Consider the following 18281-nt stretch of genomic DNA (forward strand, 5'->3'; position numbering starts at 1 on the left):
CAGAAAGCTTTCCTGACAATGCCATTTGCAGCTGGGTTATGCATGGGGGGGGGGGGGTGGATAAAGATGCTGAAGAGTAAACAGAAAGCGCTTAGTCAGCAACTGTCCCCGCCCCAAGAGGTGAATGTAAATAGCTGGTACTGAGGGGGAGGGGCGGTCTGTCAGCACGGGCCTTCTACGGATGCCATCTGAGGGCTTTCAAAGGCAACCAGCATTTGCGTTCTAGGTTAGAAGTGGGGGGAGGGAGGGGGGTGTCCCATGTTGGAGTTGTCAGGCCTTATTAGCCCTAGAAAAACAAACTTGCCGACTCAGGGCAGAATTAATATCAATTGAATTTATTACAAGTTACTAAGCTCCAAGGCACATTACAGTGTTCTGTTAACTACAGAAATGTATAAAGGACAAACAGAGCAGATTCTCCATGTCTAGCATTTCGCTCTACTGTTCAAAAGCATCCGTGCATCGATAAAGCAAAAACAAAACAACACGTGAAGATCCAACACATTCAGGTCAGTAGAAACAAACCGAAACATCTTCCCTCACAAACTTGCAACAGAAAACACCCCACCCCCCCAACACCTCCCCTTACCATTTTGCAAACAAAACAGAAAAACAAAACAAAACAGAACAGAACAAAATAAAGTGAAGACTTCAACACTTGGGGCTGTTTAGAAAGAAGCTGTCACCATTTCATAGCATCATTTTTTTTTTTTAGGCAGCAACACTGGCCTTGGCCAAAAACAAAAAAGTCATTTTCTTTTGTGTGTGTCCTTTTCCTTTCAGAGAGTGCATAACATTTACAAAAATACACACCAGCAGCAGTCGTTGCTAAGGGCTATTAATTCTGTACCTAGGCAAACACTCTGCCACCAAAGAGATGCTAACGAATATGATGCAAATGACCCAACCAATATTATACTGCTTAACACAAACCAGCTTATCCTTCAAATGAAGAAGTTACATACCTTTGTTTCAAAATATAGAAACATACGACGAAAATAATGTCTATACATAAGACTAACTTTTTGCAGTTTGTAATATTCACAATTCTACATCTTGGGGGCAGGGAAGGGAAGGCCGATGTGGGTGGGGGAGGGGCCCTCTGGATGGAGAAGAGCTGGTCTGGGGCAAAGGAGGCGACTGTCTCCTGGTTTCAAGGGTCTCTCTCCTTTTTCACTTTAACATCCCCAGCTAAGATCGTCGCGATTTCGCCCTGCATGAAGGCCCAAGGTACATTTGACCCCACGAGGGGGCATTTCTCTCCGCTGGGGCAATACACCTCGCCGGTGGCCCCCTGGGCCTTGATGCTCTCTCTAGAGCAAGGGAAGCAGAATTTGTGGCTGGGGACGGATGGGCACTGAACGAAATGCGTGTCCTCCAAACGTTCGTGGCAAATGGTACAGCAGAGGGGCCCGCTGTTAGCCATGGGGGAATCCGGAATGTTTTGGGGGTGCACTTGGTCCATACCCGGGTGGGTGCTAGGCGGCGGGGGCGCCACCTGTAAATTCAGGTCCCCGTTCCGTGATGCCAAACGGCGCTGCCCGGGCACGGAGGCCGGCGACACTGGGCTGCTGCTGTTGCGCCGCGCGGACGCAGTGGTGGAGTGCACGGAACTGCCGTCCTTGGGAGAGTGCGCTGTGCCCAGAGTGTCTGCCACCGACATGAGGGCGGCCATGGGGGACGGACCATTCTGAGGGGCTGACTCGGGCGGGGTGGTCCGGTTGGAATGGGGTCCCAGGGGTGGAGGCGGCGGCGGGGGCGGGCCGCCGGCCGCATGCCCCGGCGCCGCAAAGCCCCCTGCTGACATGGTGAGCTTCAGTGCCTCGCTCTGGTTCGCCATCCACTGCTGCCTCTGCTGCTCCTCGCCCAGCTTCAGCGCGCCCTCGGCCGAGTCTGGGGGCTCGGGAGACGCCTTCCTCTTGCGCAGGCTGGCGGCGGCGCCCCGGCCCGAGGGGGCGGCGGGCGGCAGGGCCCCGGTCCCCGGGGGTGCGCTGGGGGCGCGGCTTAGACTCACCAGCGCCGTGGGCAGCATAGGGCAGCTGGCGTCCAGGTAGGGCTGGGGCAGCATATCGGCGCCGGGCACGCCCTCCTTGAAGAAGCGCACGGCCTCGGGCAGCAGGTCTCCAAGTAGGCGCCAGTCCCCGGAGCCGTGCTTCTTCTCGTACTCCAGATACTTGAAGCCCGAGGAGAGACCCCGGCCGAAGTCCTTCATACAGTCCTGGTACATCTGCTTGGCCACCCCAGATGCACTAGAGTACACGTTCCCCGAGCCCGTGGGGTACTCAATGAACAGCTTCAATTCGTAGTCCATGCCGGGCTTGGAGACTGCGTCGAAGGCGAAGACGCGGCCCAGCAACGAGTGGTCCTTCTTGAAACGCACCTCGTAGGGCGTGCAGCCAGCTAGCGTGAGCAGCGTGTCGCGGACCATCTTGGGCTTGTTGGCCCACTCCTCGGCGCGGTTGCGCAGGCTCTCGCTCAGCTCGGCCAGGGCCTCGGCGTTCCGCTGTTTCTCCTTCAGCTCGCGCTCCTGGTCGGTGCTCGACACTGAGCCGGGCCTTTTGCCACTAGCACCCACGCCCACCTCGGCCACCGACGACGAGGTCGAAGACGACGCCGAGGACGACGCGGCCGATACGCCCGGAGCGCCCCCGAGACAAGCGGGACCTCCGGGGGCCCCTGGGGGTGCCGGCGTCGGGGGCCCACGGCTGCCCAGGCCGTGGGGCGGCGGTGGGGGCAGCACGGCGGCGCTGGCCGGGCCGTTAAGCAGCGTCTGCGGCAGCAGGTTGGGGGGCACGGTGAGCTGGGGGCCTCCGCCACCCCCCGGGTTGGGCAGGCCTGTCACGAGCCCACCGTGCGTCCCGCGCCGAGACGCCACCGACGCCGCAGCTGAAGACGAGTTGGGGCTCTGGCGGTTCAGCTCCGGGGGGCCCTCCTCCGGTGTCGGCTTGGGGAAGCCGTTGGGCCCCCCCAAGCCGTTGGGCAGCCGCGCGGCGTGGCTGCTGCTTCCCAGGCTCACCGGCGGTGGCGGGTACTCGAAGCGGCTGCGCTGCTCCACGGCGGCGGCGGCGGCAGCGGCGGCTGCGCTCAGGCCATAGCGCTCCAGACCGGACGGGGCCGCCAGCACCGCGGGCTTGCTGGAACCATCGACGTGGTTGAGCTGTTGTTGCTGCTGCTGCTGTTGCTGCTGCTGCTGTTGCTGCTGCTGTGCGGCCGCCGCTGCCGCCGCTGCTGCCGCCGCCGCCTCCTTAGCCGACAGGGCCACCGTCTTGACCCCGACGGGTGGCGGCGGCCCGGGGGAGCGGCCGTCCTGGAAGCAGCCGTGTGCCCGCTTAAGCTGGCGCGCGGTCTCGATCACGAACTCGATGCGATCGGCACCCTCGTAGTTGACGCAACCGCGGCATACGGGTTCCGAGAAGTCCCAGATCATGGCCCAGGGCATGCGGGGCAGGTCGCACAGGTAGCAAGACTGTCTCCGGGACGAGGACACCTGCGCCGCCGACATGATGCCGGCCCTGGGGAAGGTAGGCCCCCGCCCGGGCTGTCTCCGCGGCGCCTTCTCCTCCGGGAGGACTGGCCGGCTGGGGAGGGAGTTCGGCTGCGGGGGAGGGAGGGGGGGCGAGAAAGTTCTGCCCCAGGGGCTGGAGGGAGCGCGAGTCTCCACCGCCGGCGCAGCGCCTCTCCGCGGGGGCTCCACCGCCCGGGCGGCAGTCGAGTTTAGCCCGCTCGTCGCCCCCACCTCCTACTGCGGTTGTCTCGTCGAGAGGGGAGCTCAGGCGCCTTCTTCCTGGTGCCGCGGACCCGAGCTGGAAGCTCTGGGCCCGGGGGGAGGGGGCGAGGGTGCCCGGTGCTGGCCGCCGTTGGCTCTTGGCCCCCTCCCCGGAGCGGCTGGTGCGTGGAAGCTCGAGGGGGGTTGTCTCTTCCTCTCCCCCGGGGGCCCCCCTACGAGGGGCGTCCTCTCCCCGCCAGGCTCCCTGGGCCGAGGGCTAGAGGGTTCAGTGCCACCCGGTGCCCGGGTCCAATCTTGCTCAAGCCGTTGCTTCCGTGGAGGGCCGGGGGAGGGAGGGGGTGGTAGCCGAGAGAGGAGCTTCTCTCCTCCGCAGCGTCGGCCGTTCCGCTGGCGGCGGCTGGGTTTGCACGGCCGGAGGGAGCCGCCGCGGCCACCGCTTCCAGGACGCACGAGAGCAGAGGAGAGGAACGCACGCACGCAGGCTCCCGCCGCCCCCCGGCCTGGCCGGCGCCCGGGCCGCCGCGGCTGGCGGCGCTCACGTTGGCTGCAGGGCGCTCGCGCGGCGCCTCGGCCCGGGTCGCATCCCTTCCCGCTCGCACTCGCCCGGAATGTGGGGTTGTGATTGTTACTCTACGTTCCGGAGGCGCGTCTCGGCGCTCCCGCTCGCGCTGCGGCTCGCGCTGTCCCCGGCTTGGCCGCGCGGGATGCCGCCCGGGCGGAGCGCTGACGTCACCGCCATGCTCTGCACCAGTTCTCCCCCCTCCCCTTTACACTTCCTCTGTCTGTGGAGCCCACTTGTTGCTCGGGAAAGGCGCATGCGCGGCAGGACGCCCAGATTCCTCCCAGTCGGCCCCTCCTCCGCGCCTCCGCCCTCCCCTCCCCCCTCGCCGTGTGTGTACGACAGCTGAGGCCCGGCGAGCTAACGCTGGAAGTCCAGGGCTGGGGCTGGAAATTAAACAGACGATGACCTTTCCTCTCCCCGCCCGGCTTTCCCAAGTAAAAACGCATTTAAAAACCACAAGCGTCGTTTCCGATCCCGCTCCCCACCCCACCCGGGCAGTGAATTTAAATGTCCTGTTTCAAGAATTTCGCTGTGGATTTCTTATAGTGTATTACCCGTTTCATCTGCAATCAAACCTTTTCCCCCCGCGGTGTGGATGTTACATTCATTGCTACCACTGACGCCGAAGCACCTGCAAAATTAGCTGTTTTCCAATCTTTCGGAAACTGCCTTTTCGATTTGTTTTTGTGCCCTGGTCTAGGAACCTGAGCTTCCACGACGCAGCTAAATCCATTCAGGGTGAGCCACCCCCCGCCCCCCAGCTGCACTTTAAAAATTTTGGCTGAATGTCTAAAGAAGCTACGAGCACCCGGAGGCCTTTAAGGAAAACAGTCTTCTCGCTGCACACAGCTGCACTTGGGGGCGGGGAGGGGGTAGTGCTGGAGAGGCCAAACAGGTGAGTGATTTTTCCGGGTTTGATAAAACAAGGTGGGGGCGGCATTTAGTAAGATTGATGTCTCCTTGCCAAGCACAGCCGCAGTTTTCAAAGTTCTTTCTCACGTGCTGGGATTTCATTCCATAGTGCCCCGGAGCAAAGCCATGATTTCTTTAACCTTACGAGATCACTGCTCATCATTATTGCTTATTGCAGAAGAGAGATGTCGGTCATAGCTCTAGTTGGGGCATTTCAAGGGATTCTTTTAAGTATTGGCTCTTGCTTTTTTTCCCATGAAAATTGAGATAATCCTGGGCAAGGCGAGAGGAGGGGCAATATGCCTAAAGGGATTCAGGTTCTGGAGTCTGGCAAACCTGGTTGGAATGTCCTTTTCATCACTTACTGGCTTTGTGACCTTGAGCTAGTTCCTTATCCTCGCATCACCTCTATTTTCCATCTGTAAAATGGGATCATAGCTCCCAACTTATTACCACTGTTTGAGATTTCATTTTGTTTCTTCTCATAGTAGGAGGTGACTCGCTGTGGGCCAGACACCTCAAAGTGGATTCCTTGCATCATTATTAAACTCGCCATATTATCTACAAAGTAGATTCTGTTATTAACTCTGTTTTACAGACTAGAAAAGAGTAAAGAAGTTAAAACTTGCCCAAGGTCACGTGGCCATTAGAGATGGAGCTGTGAGCTGAATTCAGTAAATCTGATCTGAGAGGTGGCTTTGACAAGCTTAGGTTCTCAGAAGTGGTTTGGGGTGTTCCCAGTTTCCATCAGCCCCCCATTCTTTGTGACATACAATCTCATGTAAAGTGCTATGCAAATGCACCTTCATAACCAACTCCCATCCTCCCCTTCCAAACAGATTGTGCCACTGAGTTCTTGTGTACACAGAAGTTGTGGATCTGCCACGGCCACAGACTGGAACATCAATACACCATACAGTATGGAGAGCACAGTGTCGGGCTCACAGGAAGCCCTCAGTAAGTACTGGTTATTATTAGCATTGACTTTGGCGTTGGTACTATTGCTAGTTACCATGTGAAAGTACTTTGTAAATGGCATAAAATATAACGATCATTATTCTTATCACTACTTGTACTACTAATTGTAATAAAGTTCAGTTGAAGCAACCAGAAGTAGTTATTTTTATTTTGACACTTGACCTTCAGAGCTTGTTCCCCCATCCAGCACTCCGCACCCCCACACTCATTCTGGGGCCCTAGGTGCAAAGGAAGGGGAGTTTTTAAGGATAGGGAGAAAGGGGCAAGGAAGAGCCCTAGGGAGCCCCTCTTTCATCTCAAAGCAGCCAGATTTCTGTTTTTGCAAAACAGTGAGCTCCCTGTGTCCTCCCCAACAATAATAAACCTTTCCTGGCGGGCTGGCTCCCGGCAGTGATTCCTCTGTAGAGAGCTGCTCCCGGAGCATTGCCTCACCCTTCCAGACTTCAGCCCTCCCCACACCACAGCTACCCTGGAGTGAGTCAAAACATAGGGTTGGGAAGTGGAGCGACATCCCCACCAACCCAGGGCTCGGGGCTCGTTAGCTTGGGCTTGGCTGGTGAACCCGTTTCTTTATATGACTATTTATTCAGCCCGTCCCTTTATTAAACCAAAAATACTGAGGAATAGCAACTTAGCCCCAGCCCTCTAGCCAGGCTGCTAGAGAAAGCAAGTTGGATTCGTTGTCAGAGTGTTATGTTTGGTATGCGCACACATATGTCCCCATCTCCTTGTCTGTCTCTGTCTTCGCTGTTACTAAAGGAGATATATATATACACATACATGCCGGGTGTCTTCAGACACACTGAGTTAGAAATAAACATGCATTTAAACAAACTTCCATTACAGTCTCATAATCCTTTAAAAAGCATAGCTCTCTTGATACCCTTCCCCCCACAAAGAATCGCCATCATTTATGGTGATAAATTTTGTCTTAACGGCTTCTCTGACATGGCCCTGTTTGGGGATGTGTCAGGGATTGTGAGAGGCAAGAACACCAATGTTTTGGAGATGGATTTTCCCCTGAAGGAGAATCCCATGTTACAATACTGTGTCCACAGTGGAAAGGAACGGGGGCAGGAGGGCGGGGGGCGGGGAGGAGGCTCACCCTAAAACCAGGTGGTGAGAGGCAAGGAGCGGGCGGTGGGGTCTGGGAGAGTAGCAGAGCCAGGCTCAACCAGGAGTAAGGGGAGACGCCTGCGGTCTGCCCAAAGTTCCTTCCGACGGTGGCTGTCTTCCCCCCAGCTTGCCATCTGAGCTGCCATCCTCAGACAACCCCGCTCTAAACTGGAGCAAAAGGTCAGCTCTCCAATTGGCTTTTCCTGGAGGCCACAGCCCAACATGAGCGGTGAGCAGCTCGCAGCGGGCCCATGCACTTCGAAGCTCCCTGCAGTCTCCCTTCTGTCTTCCCCCGCCCTCACTCCCGGCTGGTTTATGGCAGAGATGGGTAGGGCGGGGGACTCTTCGGCCTGGCATCCCTGCAGCCAGCTGGCTCAGCCTTCAAGGAGGCCCCGGCTGAACCTCGCGTCACCCCGCTGAAGCGCGCGGCCAAGCGCTCCGGCAAGAGAAAGGCCTTTTTTGGTAACACTCAGCCCCGCGGTAAGCAAGACCCGGTTTTTCGGCCCGCTAGAGCCGCCTCAGAGAAGATGAAAACAAACGTCTGGGTTGGGTCTTCCTCTGGCCTCTCCAAGGGCCCCCATCCCCGCGCCAGGAACCCCCCGGGGCTGTGGGGGTAGGGGAATCGAGTCAGCGCGGTGATTTACGCATTACTCTTGGGCCGGTTCCGAGGCGGAAGTGCTTGCCTTTTCCTAAAGGATTAATTCTGGTACTTTTTTAAAAAAAGTATTAATTTAGGCCAGGGCGTAGGGTTACGCAAGAGCCACTCGAGCGTGAAATCCCAGGAACAACGTGATTCGCTAAGAACCCCCGGGGAGGGGAGCCTGCGCCGCCCGCTAGGACCTGCCCAGCCTGGGGCGCGCGGGCAGCCGGGCGCTCCGTGCAAAATTGGGTGGGAGGAAAAGGAGGATCTAGTGGTTGGTGCTGGCACAGCGGCCGCAGCAGAGATCAGATCTCTGACTGCTTTCTTCCTGAAGGGGAGGGGAGCAGGGAAGGGAAGAAAGGCGGGGGGAGTCGCGTCTGGTTCCTGCCTCCTCCCCGCTTCCTCTCCTTGCCAGCGTGCCAGGGCACCGGGGAGCCTAGCGCTGTCCTCAGCAAAAGCTGGAGTGTTTTTTTAGGTCCCAAAAGAAAGGAACCCTGGAATGAGCCTCCCGGGGACCAGGCCTAGAGAAAAAAAGCGCCAGACAAGGGTGCTATTCACTGACCCGGTCGGGTTCAAACAAACACCCACACCCCAATAAGGGGGGCAGCGGGGAAGGAGGGCTTGGAGGGCGAGAGAGGGTGGAGAGCCTGGCGGGGGGGCCATCAAGGCCACAGGTGCGCATACGCCCGGACCCTCCCAGCCTACCCCGCGTGCGCCTGGGTCTCAGCAGGGAGCGAGAGCGCCAGCGGGTTCCCACCGGCCCGCACCAGAACTGGGGATTTCCACAGCGGGGCTTCGGAGACCCGTCGCCGCCGGCGCTTTCCTGCCGGGGCCGCCGGAAGGCGGGGCCTCAGAGCGGGAAGCCCTCCCTGCGGCCTCGCGGTCCCCCCGGTCAAGTCTGGTACAAACTGGCAGCCATCACTACTGTCCCCGGTTGGGGTGGATGGGCCAGGATCTCCAAATATTTTGACTTGCCTGAGCTGGACGGTTCAAGCCAAAACGCAGGCGAGAGGGGGGAGGGGAGGGCGCCTCGTATTGAATACCTATTTACATTATGTTGTTCAACTTGGACTTGGCTGGCCCTCAGTAGCTGTGTGACCTTGAGCAAATCACTTGAACTTGGTTTGTTAGTCTGTAAAATGGGAATAACTGTACTGCCTCCCTTGCCTGCCTCATTGGTCTGTGTGGAAGATACCATATTATAACGCACTAAATAAAATGTAAGACTATGAAAAATAGAATGACCAACATTTGTCTAGGGCTCCGAAGTGCATTCCCAGACATTATCTCACCAAGCCCCACACGATCCCTGTGAGGTAGGTGTTACTTTCATCACCCTCCCGTACAGGTGAGGAAAGCCAGTCCAGAGCTGGTCCAGAATCACTGGAAACCAGGTTCTCTGGCTCTAAACCCAGCATTCCTTCTTCAACGCCATGGGTTGCTAGCCTTTTCCTGGGGGGTGGGGTGGGGTGGGGTGGGGTGGTCCCAGATGCCTCTAATAAACTGCAAGAAAGTAAAATGCCTCTCCCCACAGGATTTTGCATATTAAGAATGCCACTACTGTCCCAATAGATGCAAGATGAGGCATAAATTAGTACCAGTTATTTTGGAGGTAAAATCAATCACCATTCAGCCTGGAGCAAAGCTATGTAGCCATGGTCCCCTGAGACCTTTCTCTCTCATCCTAGGTTTTCCATTCCCTGGTCCTAGGCAGAGGTGGTGGGGGGAAACCTGAAGCTCTAGCACACACTGAAGATTTTAGGAACTTACTGAGTCACGCTTACTAAGGATAGCTGCATTTCAATATCCATACCCAAGGAGGACCCCAGGTTGAAAGACAAGGGAAAGGAGGAAAGTGGAGAGGGTACCCAACATCTACCATCCTCTCCCTGGGGGGGGGGGGGCACTTGATGACTACAGCAGGCTGCTGCCCTCAAAGGCCTTCCAGCCTAGGGGAGGCCTAAACCCCTGACAACCAGACCTGGCCTAGCATCACTGGAGCTAGCAAGTGAGTGAACAAGGTGGCCCCCCAACCCTGACCCATTTGGAGGGCCGCCATGCTTTAACCTGAACTTCCTTCTCTGGCCAGACCCAGAGGATCTAAGCCTGATATGTCCCTAGTGGGTGTGAAACTATTCTCATCTCTTACATTTTGTTTCAAAGCTGGAACTTGGCTGCCAGATGGCCTGGTGGGTTTCCATTCCCCGGCTCCTTAACTTGTGCCCTTCCATTTGCTATTCATTCAGTTATTCCACTATTTATTTAGAGAGCACTTTCTGTCTTAGTCCTGGGGATCTAATGATAAACCAAGCCAGATGGGCTCCAGCCCAGAATCTAGAAGCTTCCATTTCCTCCTAGGTGTCCTACTTTCCTGATTCAATCGCCCTAAAGTCATTAGAGACGGTGCTTGTATAACACTCCCACCAGCCACCTGACTGACTTAGAGCATTCTATTTATTCTCTCTGGGCCTCAGTTTCCTCACCTGTCAAGTGTTGATATTAAAACCTGTTCTACTTCAGGGGCTCACTGTGAAATTCTGTATGTTAATGTCCAGGGCTGTAGAAAGGCAAGCCATTGTCACAAATCTCTTTTCCCAGCGCTAAGCTCTTCTAGGTGAAATAGCTGGAAAGTGAGGCCTGTCCACACTCCTCATCCCACCCTTAGGGGGTTTCTCCTTGGGTGGCCAGCCTAGCATCTCTGATCTGGGCTGATGGACAAACAGGCAGTAACTGCCCACGGATCTAGGAGCTAGAGCGAGACAATAGCAAGGTGAGGCTATCTTCTCATCTGTCCTATCCGGCCCAGGATTTCCCACCCCCAGTTCCTGGTGATGCAAAAGTTTGCAGCAGTTGGATTTATTAGGGCTTTTAGTTTTGTGTTTTGGTCAATTTGCAAAGAAAAGAGGCAATGACCTCTTCTTTAAAAAACAAAATTAGGCAGGAAGTGTGCTGGGCCTGAGTGGCAGGGACTTAGGGTGTAATTACAGGGTTTTGTTCTGCATTTTCATGTAATTAAATCCAAAGGAAAGCGAGCTAGGCCGAGGCTTCTTGGATGCAGGGTAGACAAGAGGAGTGTGTGTGCGTGTGTTGGGGTGGGGAGGAGAGGCAGGAGGTGAGAAACGGGTTTGCTTTTCAGGCTGAGAAAAAGCGGGTTTCTCGCCTTTATTAGTATCTTTACATTCCTTTTCCAAAAGGTAGCCGATTATTCATCTTTTACTCGATGCCACTGCACTCTCCTTGGTGACATTTCCCAGCCCCCCGCAGCCTTCTCGGCATGGAGCTCTCTCCAGCCGTGCTCTCCCCTCCCCGCTTTTTCATATTGCCGCTTTCTGCCTGGTTGCCCACACAATAAACCCACTGCAAAGGCCACATCCAGCTCTCTTGCCTACAGTTTGGATACCAGCGGCCTCCGACGCCGCGAAATAGTCCCTCCTTTTGTTTTGAACCTCTTCTGGCTCTCTCTCTTCAGCTTTAGGATACTTCCTACCACCACTGCCCCACCCACCCTTCGACGCGGCTGCCTCGGTTTCCCGGACCAGCAGTGTGTGCACACGACCCCGTGGTCTGCAACTACCAGAGCGTTCCAAACGAGTCCGAAGCCTCGGCTCCTCTCCCCGCACCTCCCCCTCCTGGAGCCCTCGGTGGCCCGCTGACGTTTCCTGGACGTTGTGAACTCGCAGTAAGAATGGATCCACTGTCTGCGCACATTCTTAAGGGCAGGAAACCTGACCCACCCCAAAACCACGCGCTCCCAAGGAAGGGCACTTGCATTTTCCGGGAGGGCAGGCCTCTGCCAGGTTAGCGGGGCTGGCCTCGGGCGCCCCCTCCTCTCCCCCTCCTCCCCCATCCCCTCCACACCCACAGATTACCCCCCACCCCTTACATCCCCTTCACCTACTCAAGAACAGATTGTTTATCAGAACGGGCAGCCAAGAAACCTACTCCTGTTTCTGGCCTCTGCCAGAGATTAATCACACTTGGGAAAGCAGAAAACTTGACTGTGTTGGGGCGGGGCGGAGGGGGGGGAGTTAAAAGGGAAGACCAATAATTTTGACATTTGACACAAGCTGATCAAGTTGGTGCTACCTTTCCCCTCCTTTCTTTTCGTAAGTCAGCGTGGAGGACTGAGCTATATTTCACTGCCACTCCCTCTCCCCCCAGCCCCCCATTGCCCCCTCCTTCACTAAGTCTTCATGTTTGACGCTTTCATAGTACTGACTGCCTTTTAATTCTGATTAACATTCTCAGCTGGTCTGTGTGTGTGTGTTAGGGGCTGGAAAGACACATTCACAAACCTGCCTCCCTGACAAATCCCCCCTTTCATCCTTCTTTTTGAAATGACATCAAGATGGACTTGGGGGGGGGTGGCTGTGGAGAGGAGGCATGGAAAAAAGAGAGGGAGGGGGAAGCAATTTATGTGCTTTTCTAAGGCAGCTAGTAAAATTCCTAAGGGAGAACAAATGCCAAAATTGACTGTCTTGGTGTATTTTAGACCCGATCGTCAGGGTGAATCATGTCAGGGCTTTGCACCGGACCTGCAGCCTGGCAGCCAGGGACGCGGCACACAGAAGATCCCTCCGGCTGGGAGGTGCCCTCCTAAAAGAGGCCAGAGATAGGTGTATCCTCTCGCCAGATTCCTCTCCATCAGGATTTTTTCCTCTAATTCATTGCAAGATGGATTTTTTAAAAAACTGGGGCTGATAAAGAAAAACCAAGGATAGAAAACGCCCCATAAAACATGGTCCCCAAAGGGAAGGTGCAAAACCCATTTGATCCAAGATATAGATATCTCCACCCTGGCTTTTTTTCCCCTTTGCTTTACAACTCTGCAGACATCAGGTTAGCAAAAGGTAATAAATAGTCCTTGCACAGCAGGGTCTGGACTAGTGAAAACAGTTTACTGAAATTAATGGGCCTCACTTGAACCAAAACCTCCACTTTGGAATTAATGCCAGACATAGTTTTCCTGAACTCTATCCAACCGCCTAAGCGGCAGACAATTTTCGTTTTATTTGTGCTGGAAAATAAAGCCCAAGCCCTTGATCTCAGTGTAGATTATAATTTTTTTTAAAAAAAATTCAGCACAGTGAACACTATGCCAATTTCCACTTTCTGCTAGCAGAAGCCCTTGTGCTCTGGGCTGTGTGTGTCAGTCAGAAGTTACCGGGCAAACTTTCCATTGAAAACCATCTCTGAACTCCCTCCCCATCCGTGGCCTCAGAGTTTTCACCATGACACCCGAGAGATTCAAGGAAAGCTCCAGAAACAGGCTCGATTCGCACTAACAACCCTCTTCCCCAGGGCTCTTGGAAAGGCTGGATCTGAACAACGCTGTCTGCGTGACCTCCGTTCCCCACCCCAAATAAAGCCCCAAAGCACCAAAGAAACCACCCCCCACTCGCCCCCGGGACTCAGGGTGTTTACAGTTCTGAAGCTGCTTTTATTTTTATTAATGTATTTTTAAGGCCGAAAGGCGCGCGCGGCTGCGCGCGCGCGCACGCACACACACACACCCCGGTTCACACCCGGTGGTTATGGCAGGTAGAGCGGAGACCAGGCTGTCAGTGTCTGATCCCGACCTTCCCCCCCACCCCCCATTATTAATAAAAACCCGGTCGTGGGCAGCCGGCGTTCTGGTTTTCATTGTACAGTCTGCACTGGTGACACAGGACATGTGGAAAATTTTGAGAGCACTGCGGTGAATGGCATGCAGGGGGAGCGTGAGCAGGGTGAGGAGGAGGGGCGGGGAGGGGAGCGAGTTACTTTTTAGCTTCCGCTAAGTACTTGGCAGCTCGCCAGGCCCAGAGGATTCTGGGAAGCGAAAGCCTCCCCAGTATAAACTGCCAGCTTTAAGCAGCCCTGACAGTTCTGCTCCTTCCAAACTTGGCAGCCGTTCAAAGTGCTCTTTCATTTGAAATGCTGGAAGCCTGCCATGTGCAATGCAGATTTGCTGTGCCTGTGCGCAGAAGGAACTGATAAATGCCGTGGCAGTTGCCATGGGGACAGGAGGCTATCAGAATGGCCTTGTGATCCGCAGCCTCTCAGCGCGGCAGGCTCTCGCTCTCCCTCCCGCCCCTCCTGCCTCTCGTCAGTGAGATGGTGAAATAAATGTTCTGGAAAAAGGTTAACCCTCCCTGCTCTGGTTCCGCAGCACAGAGGAGGTTAACCTCCTAGCACTTCGCGGGCCCTAGCGCCAGCCAGGGCCACAGGCCTGAGCATCGTCCTTGGGCGGGTCACCATACCCCACCCCCGCAACAATCACAGTCCCCCCCCCCCACCCCAGCCCTGCTTCCTGCTCCCTGGGGGCTTCCACAAAGCTATGTTTTAATAGAGCTTTTCAGCAAGCCCAAGTGTAAGCCTTTGAGTCATCAAAACCCGGATGTAAACACAGCAGCCCTACATTCTGCACAGTTTGCATGAATTTTATCTTTTTAATAATATTTAGCTGGCAACTTAAAACTGCAAGGATGCCAGATATTTTAGCCAGCCACTTACGTCATGCAGCCTCCATCTTAGGGAGAGTGGTTGCCTGCCCTTTCTTGTTCTCTCTCTCCCTACCCTGAGCCTGCAGGAAATCTGGGTCTTTCTAAAGGCGTCTTCTTGCAGCAGAGGCAACCGAGTCCCTCAGAACCGTGGGCTTTCGAGTGAGCATGACATCACCCTGAGTAACAACCACAGAGGGGATGTTCCTGTGGGAGACAAGACACTGGGTGATCCGAGGTGAAACAGGTCTGTCATTTACCCAGAGTGAAGGTGCACCAGTCTGGATGGCCGGCCCCCCGTTTTGCACAAGCTGCCATTTGAAACACAGTCTGATTCAATGTACAGAAACAAAACAGCACATTCAGATTTGGTACGTGTTCAGGTCTATAATGCCAACTCTCCGGGTGGCCTGGTTAATGGGGAAGAAATGAAATACTCCATTCCAGCCAAGGCCTATGGAGGCCAAAGAGGTTTAGCGATTTATTTACATTGAGCAGCATTCCTTCTCAACCCAACTTGCTATTTCCTGGAGGTTTCCTGAACCTAAACCTTCGTTAACATCCCAGGAAGAGAACATATTTTTCCTGTGGCTTTCAATATTTTTTGCTAAATATATTTCGGCGCACTGTTTATCTAGGGTTTCAGCTTTCAGACCTTTATGTACTTTTGACACCTTGAGGCTGTTCCACTGAAAAATGGGGTATGTTTATTAAAGAGGACTTTCTGTGCTGGGCCCTAAGGTAGTGGGAATGTCTGTTTGGGTCTGTCTGTATAAGGAGGGCTTCAAGGGGAGGCCCAAGTCCAAGGCATGTTTGATTTGTGGAGCCCTTTTGACAATGCAGGCCCAACATAGCTCAGACGAACCCTTTAATACAGCAGAATGTTGAACCAAATGAGTATTTCTTCCTAAGTGCACGGCTGACATGGAGGCCCGGACAGGAGAGAGACTGAAAATGCCCCAGCTTCCTGGGACTTCGCTGTGATTGCTTTTAATGCGCCTCTCCCTGGGTGTCTGCTTATGATTGTCACGGCAATTCTGGCCAGGGCGACACGCTCTGTCTCGCTGGAATTTCCTGACTTCAAGTAGCCCCTTCCAAATAAATAAATTAATCAATAAAAGCCATCTGCTTCACCTGGCCGGCAGGCACAGCACTGGAAGGGGTGGCGCTGAACGCGATTTTTTAGGAGCGGTTGGCCCTTGAGACATTTCGAGGTGAGTTTTGGCTTGGAATTAAACAGGAGTTGGAGGCAGAAATTAGGTGATTTAGAAAGCCTCTCTTTCTTCCCCCACCCTCTACCCCGGCCCCCATCTTCCCCAGACAGTCCAGGCAGCTGGGTTTTTGGCTCTTGCAGCTGCTAAGCTTTGGCAAGCTAAAAGCATATTTCGTGGTGGTGATTCCTTTCCCAGGTTGACCGACATGTTTCTGTACTGAGCACAAGGGATGTTTCCTGACTATGTGCATGAATCAGAGGCTGTATTTTTTATCCGGGGCTCCTGGTGACAGTTTTAAGCTGGAAGAACAAGGCAGATCACGATGAGCCCCTATCATCAGGGTCCAGAGATAAAGAATCTATCTGAAGATATAGATATATATCTATATATATCATATAGCTGGGATGGATGTTTTACATTTTAACCATGCCAAGAGCGGCCATTCCCCCAGAAGGCAATGCCCACGTTCACATCTCAGACACTACCCTTTCTTTCTCTCTCTCTTGATGTCATTGTGCTGTTTGTTTATTTGTTAGCTTCAGAAGTTCTTCCTGGCGCCGGCCCTGTGGCCGAGTGGTTAAGTTCGCACGCTCCACTTCATGGCCCAGGCTTTCGCCGGTTTTGATCCTGGGCGCAGACATGGCACCGCTCATCAGGCCACGCTGTGGCGGCGTCCCACATAGCACAACTAGAAGGACCTGCAACTAGAATACACAACTATGTACCGGGGGCAGGGTGGGGGGGGGCGGGGTGGGGAGAAGAATTGAAATAAAAGATTGGCAACAGATGTTAGCTCAGGTGCCCAGCTTTAAAAAAAAAAAGTTCCTTTTTTCAGCCAAATGGGAAGATTTGCAAAAGCCATTTGGGGGCCTTTGAATGCCATCCCAGATGGAGACAAGCCCCAAGATTCCAAACAGCCTAGACCCTGCCCACATTCTGCTCTGTTACACCAGGACGACAACAGAGGGGCGTCGCTGGTGCGGCCCCTCTGCACCAGGACCTGAGGAGCCGGCTCCCCAGAAGCCCGTGGATTAGGAAGGTCTCCTGGGGCTGCTTCAGGAGCTGGCGGGTAACAACTCCCTTTTGTTTTGCTGTCTAGCATGTGACCAGAATGCTGCCAGCTAATTTTAACCCCACTGAAGAACTGGAAAAAAACAAAACGCAACAAAAAAAAAACCTACCTTGCATCTGGAGAGAGAACCGCTGTGGGCTGGATAAAAGCTTTTTCAGCCTGCATTCCTTCCTGTTTCAGTTTCCAAACTTGCATTATCGGTAACCTGAAAAATGATGTTTCACCAAATTCCTGGATATTGCACAAGAGGACAATGAGTCTATTTCGGGTGCTATGAGTGTGTCTGGCACAGACCCTGGGAGCCATTGTTTTCAGGAGGGAGAATGCTTTGGGGTTTCCTGGTGCTTTCCTTCTAGGGTCTCAAAGCCCCCAAAGGTACCAGGGGCTTGCGGGGGGGCGGGGGGGCTCTCTATGACAACCATGTAGGCTGCACTCTGAAAGGACCTGGATGAGAAGCGGGTGGTGAGGCCCATGTCGGGGAGGGGGTGGTGAAGTGGCCCTGAAGACGTTAAAAGGTGGATGGTGGGGAGTGTTTGAAGTGGGACAGCAGGAGCAGGAAGAAGTGGGGTGAGGGACACTTTCACAATAACTGGGTGGCCCCCTGGGACACAGGCCACCAGTTCTCCTACTGAATTTCCAAATCTGCTTTCAGCATCAGGAATTAATGGAGGACGTCGTGGAGTCCCTCACCTTGGATACTGGCTTCTCAAAGCATTCCTGTGGCGGTTAATTGTTGCTTCTGGCTGGGTGGCTGGTGATGCTGGTGACAAGGTGCAGAATCTCAAGAGCCAGGAAATTTAGAGGCTTGGATCAGATAGTGTGTAGCTAGGCAGCTGCTGCCAGCTATGCTAAAACCAGGTAGTGAGGTGGGCTGTCATTAACCTGAGGGTCTACAAGGCAGTCCCAGCAGATCAGCTCACGGCGAAGAGACTGAGGGGAAAGGCCCCAGTTCATGCTGCAGCCCTCCCGGCAACCAGGAGGGCTTGGTGGCAGTTGTTCTGACAGCTGCTGAGGGCTTCAGCTGCCGAAAAAGCCATTTGCTCAGGCCTACCCTGTCTGGCCAACTTCTACGTATTTAAAGGCTCCTCCTTGGTCTCTCAGGCCCCCCCTCTCCACCTGAGTCCTCAGGCAAAGACGCGTCTTTGGAAACACCGGCAACCGCCTGGGAGACCTTCGCCCCGTCGTCTGCCTGTCCACTGCTGCTGTAACCTGCCCACAGTCATCAAGATCAGTTAGCAAATTCCCAAATTAAGGTTCTGTTGACTTTGTTGTTCCAAAGGCTTGTTTTGAGCAGGATGTTGTGCTTTAATTAAAAAGATGAGAGCTCATGAGTAAGTAAAACTATTTCTGAATCTTCGCAAGGATGTCTGAATTGCGTTTCTTGCATCTCACCGCAGGGGTTCAGCTCTCTAAGACCACTGAAAACTTTCTCTGTCCTCAACAGCTGGCTCTTCCCCATTGCAGAATTGAAAGGGGAGCCCTGAGTCAAGAATCTGCTCCTTGTGCTTCTCCGCTTGCAGATTTTTGCCAGCCTTCAGGTATCATTAGAATACATTCTGCATTCACCTTTCCAGCCAG

At 54.4% G+C, this 18281-nt stretch overlaps 1 protein-coding gene and 4 long non-coding RNA genes across 5 annotated transcripts; 3 read left to right on the plus strand and 2 right to left on the minus strand.

Annotated features, from left to right (window-relative positions):
- Positions 1-319: 319 nt before the first annotated feature.
- Positions 320-4460, minus strand: IRF2BPL (interferon regulatory factor 2 binding protein like). Its single transcript, XM_008536632.2, has one exon. The coding sequence runs from the start codon at positions 3500-3502 to the stop codon at positions 1154-1156; it is 2349 nt and encodes a 782-aa protein (XP_008534854.2). The 5' UTR covers positions 3503-4460; the 3' UTR covers positions 320-1153.
- A 146-nt stretch (positions 4461-4606) lies between these two features.
- Positions 4607-6308, plus strand: LOC139079293 (uncharacterized). Its single transcript, XR_011532799.1, has 2 exons — positions 4607-5184; positions 6041-6308. It is a non-coding gene; the product is annotated as an uncharacterized lncRNA (long non-coding RNA).
- Positions 6309-7510: 1202 nt separating this feature from the next.
- LOC103561641 (uncharacterized) lies at positions 7511-13559 on the plus strand. Its single transcript, XR_547487.2, has 3 exons — positions 7511-7775; positions 11405-11614; positions 12428-13559. It is a non-coding gene; the product is annotated as an uncharacterized lncRNA (long non-coding RNA).
- A 2573-nt stretch (positions 13560-16132) lies between these two features.
- On the minus strand, positions 16133-16935 carry LOC139079294 (uncharacterized). Its single transcript, XR_011532800.1, has 2 exons — positions 16813-16935; positions 16133-16335 (listed from the first exon to the last, which is right to left on the minus strand). It is a non-coding gene; the product is annotated as an uncharacterized lncRNA (long non-coding RNA).
- Positions 16731-18064, plus strand: LOC103561648 (uncharacterized). The gene is made up of 3 exons (XR_011532798.1): positions 16731-17078; positions 17356-17474; positions 17805-18064. It is a non-coding gene; the product is annotated as an uncharacterized lncRNA (long non-coding RNA).
- Positions 18065-18281: the final 217 nt, after the last annotated feature.

Source organism: Equus przewalskii, chromosome 25, assembly GCF_037783145.1.
Source record: "Equus przewalskii isolate Varuska chromosome 25, EquPr2, whole genome shotgun sequence".
NCBI lineage: Eukaryota > Metazoa > Chordata > Mammalia > Perissodactyla > Equidae > Equus > Equus przewalskii.

What these genes read in the sequence shown, in the direction of transcription:
- IRF2BPL (XM_008536632.2), bottom strand. Translation starts at nt 3,502, where the DNA reads ATGTCGGCGGCGCAGGTGTCCTCGTCCCGGAGACAGTCTTGCTACCTG.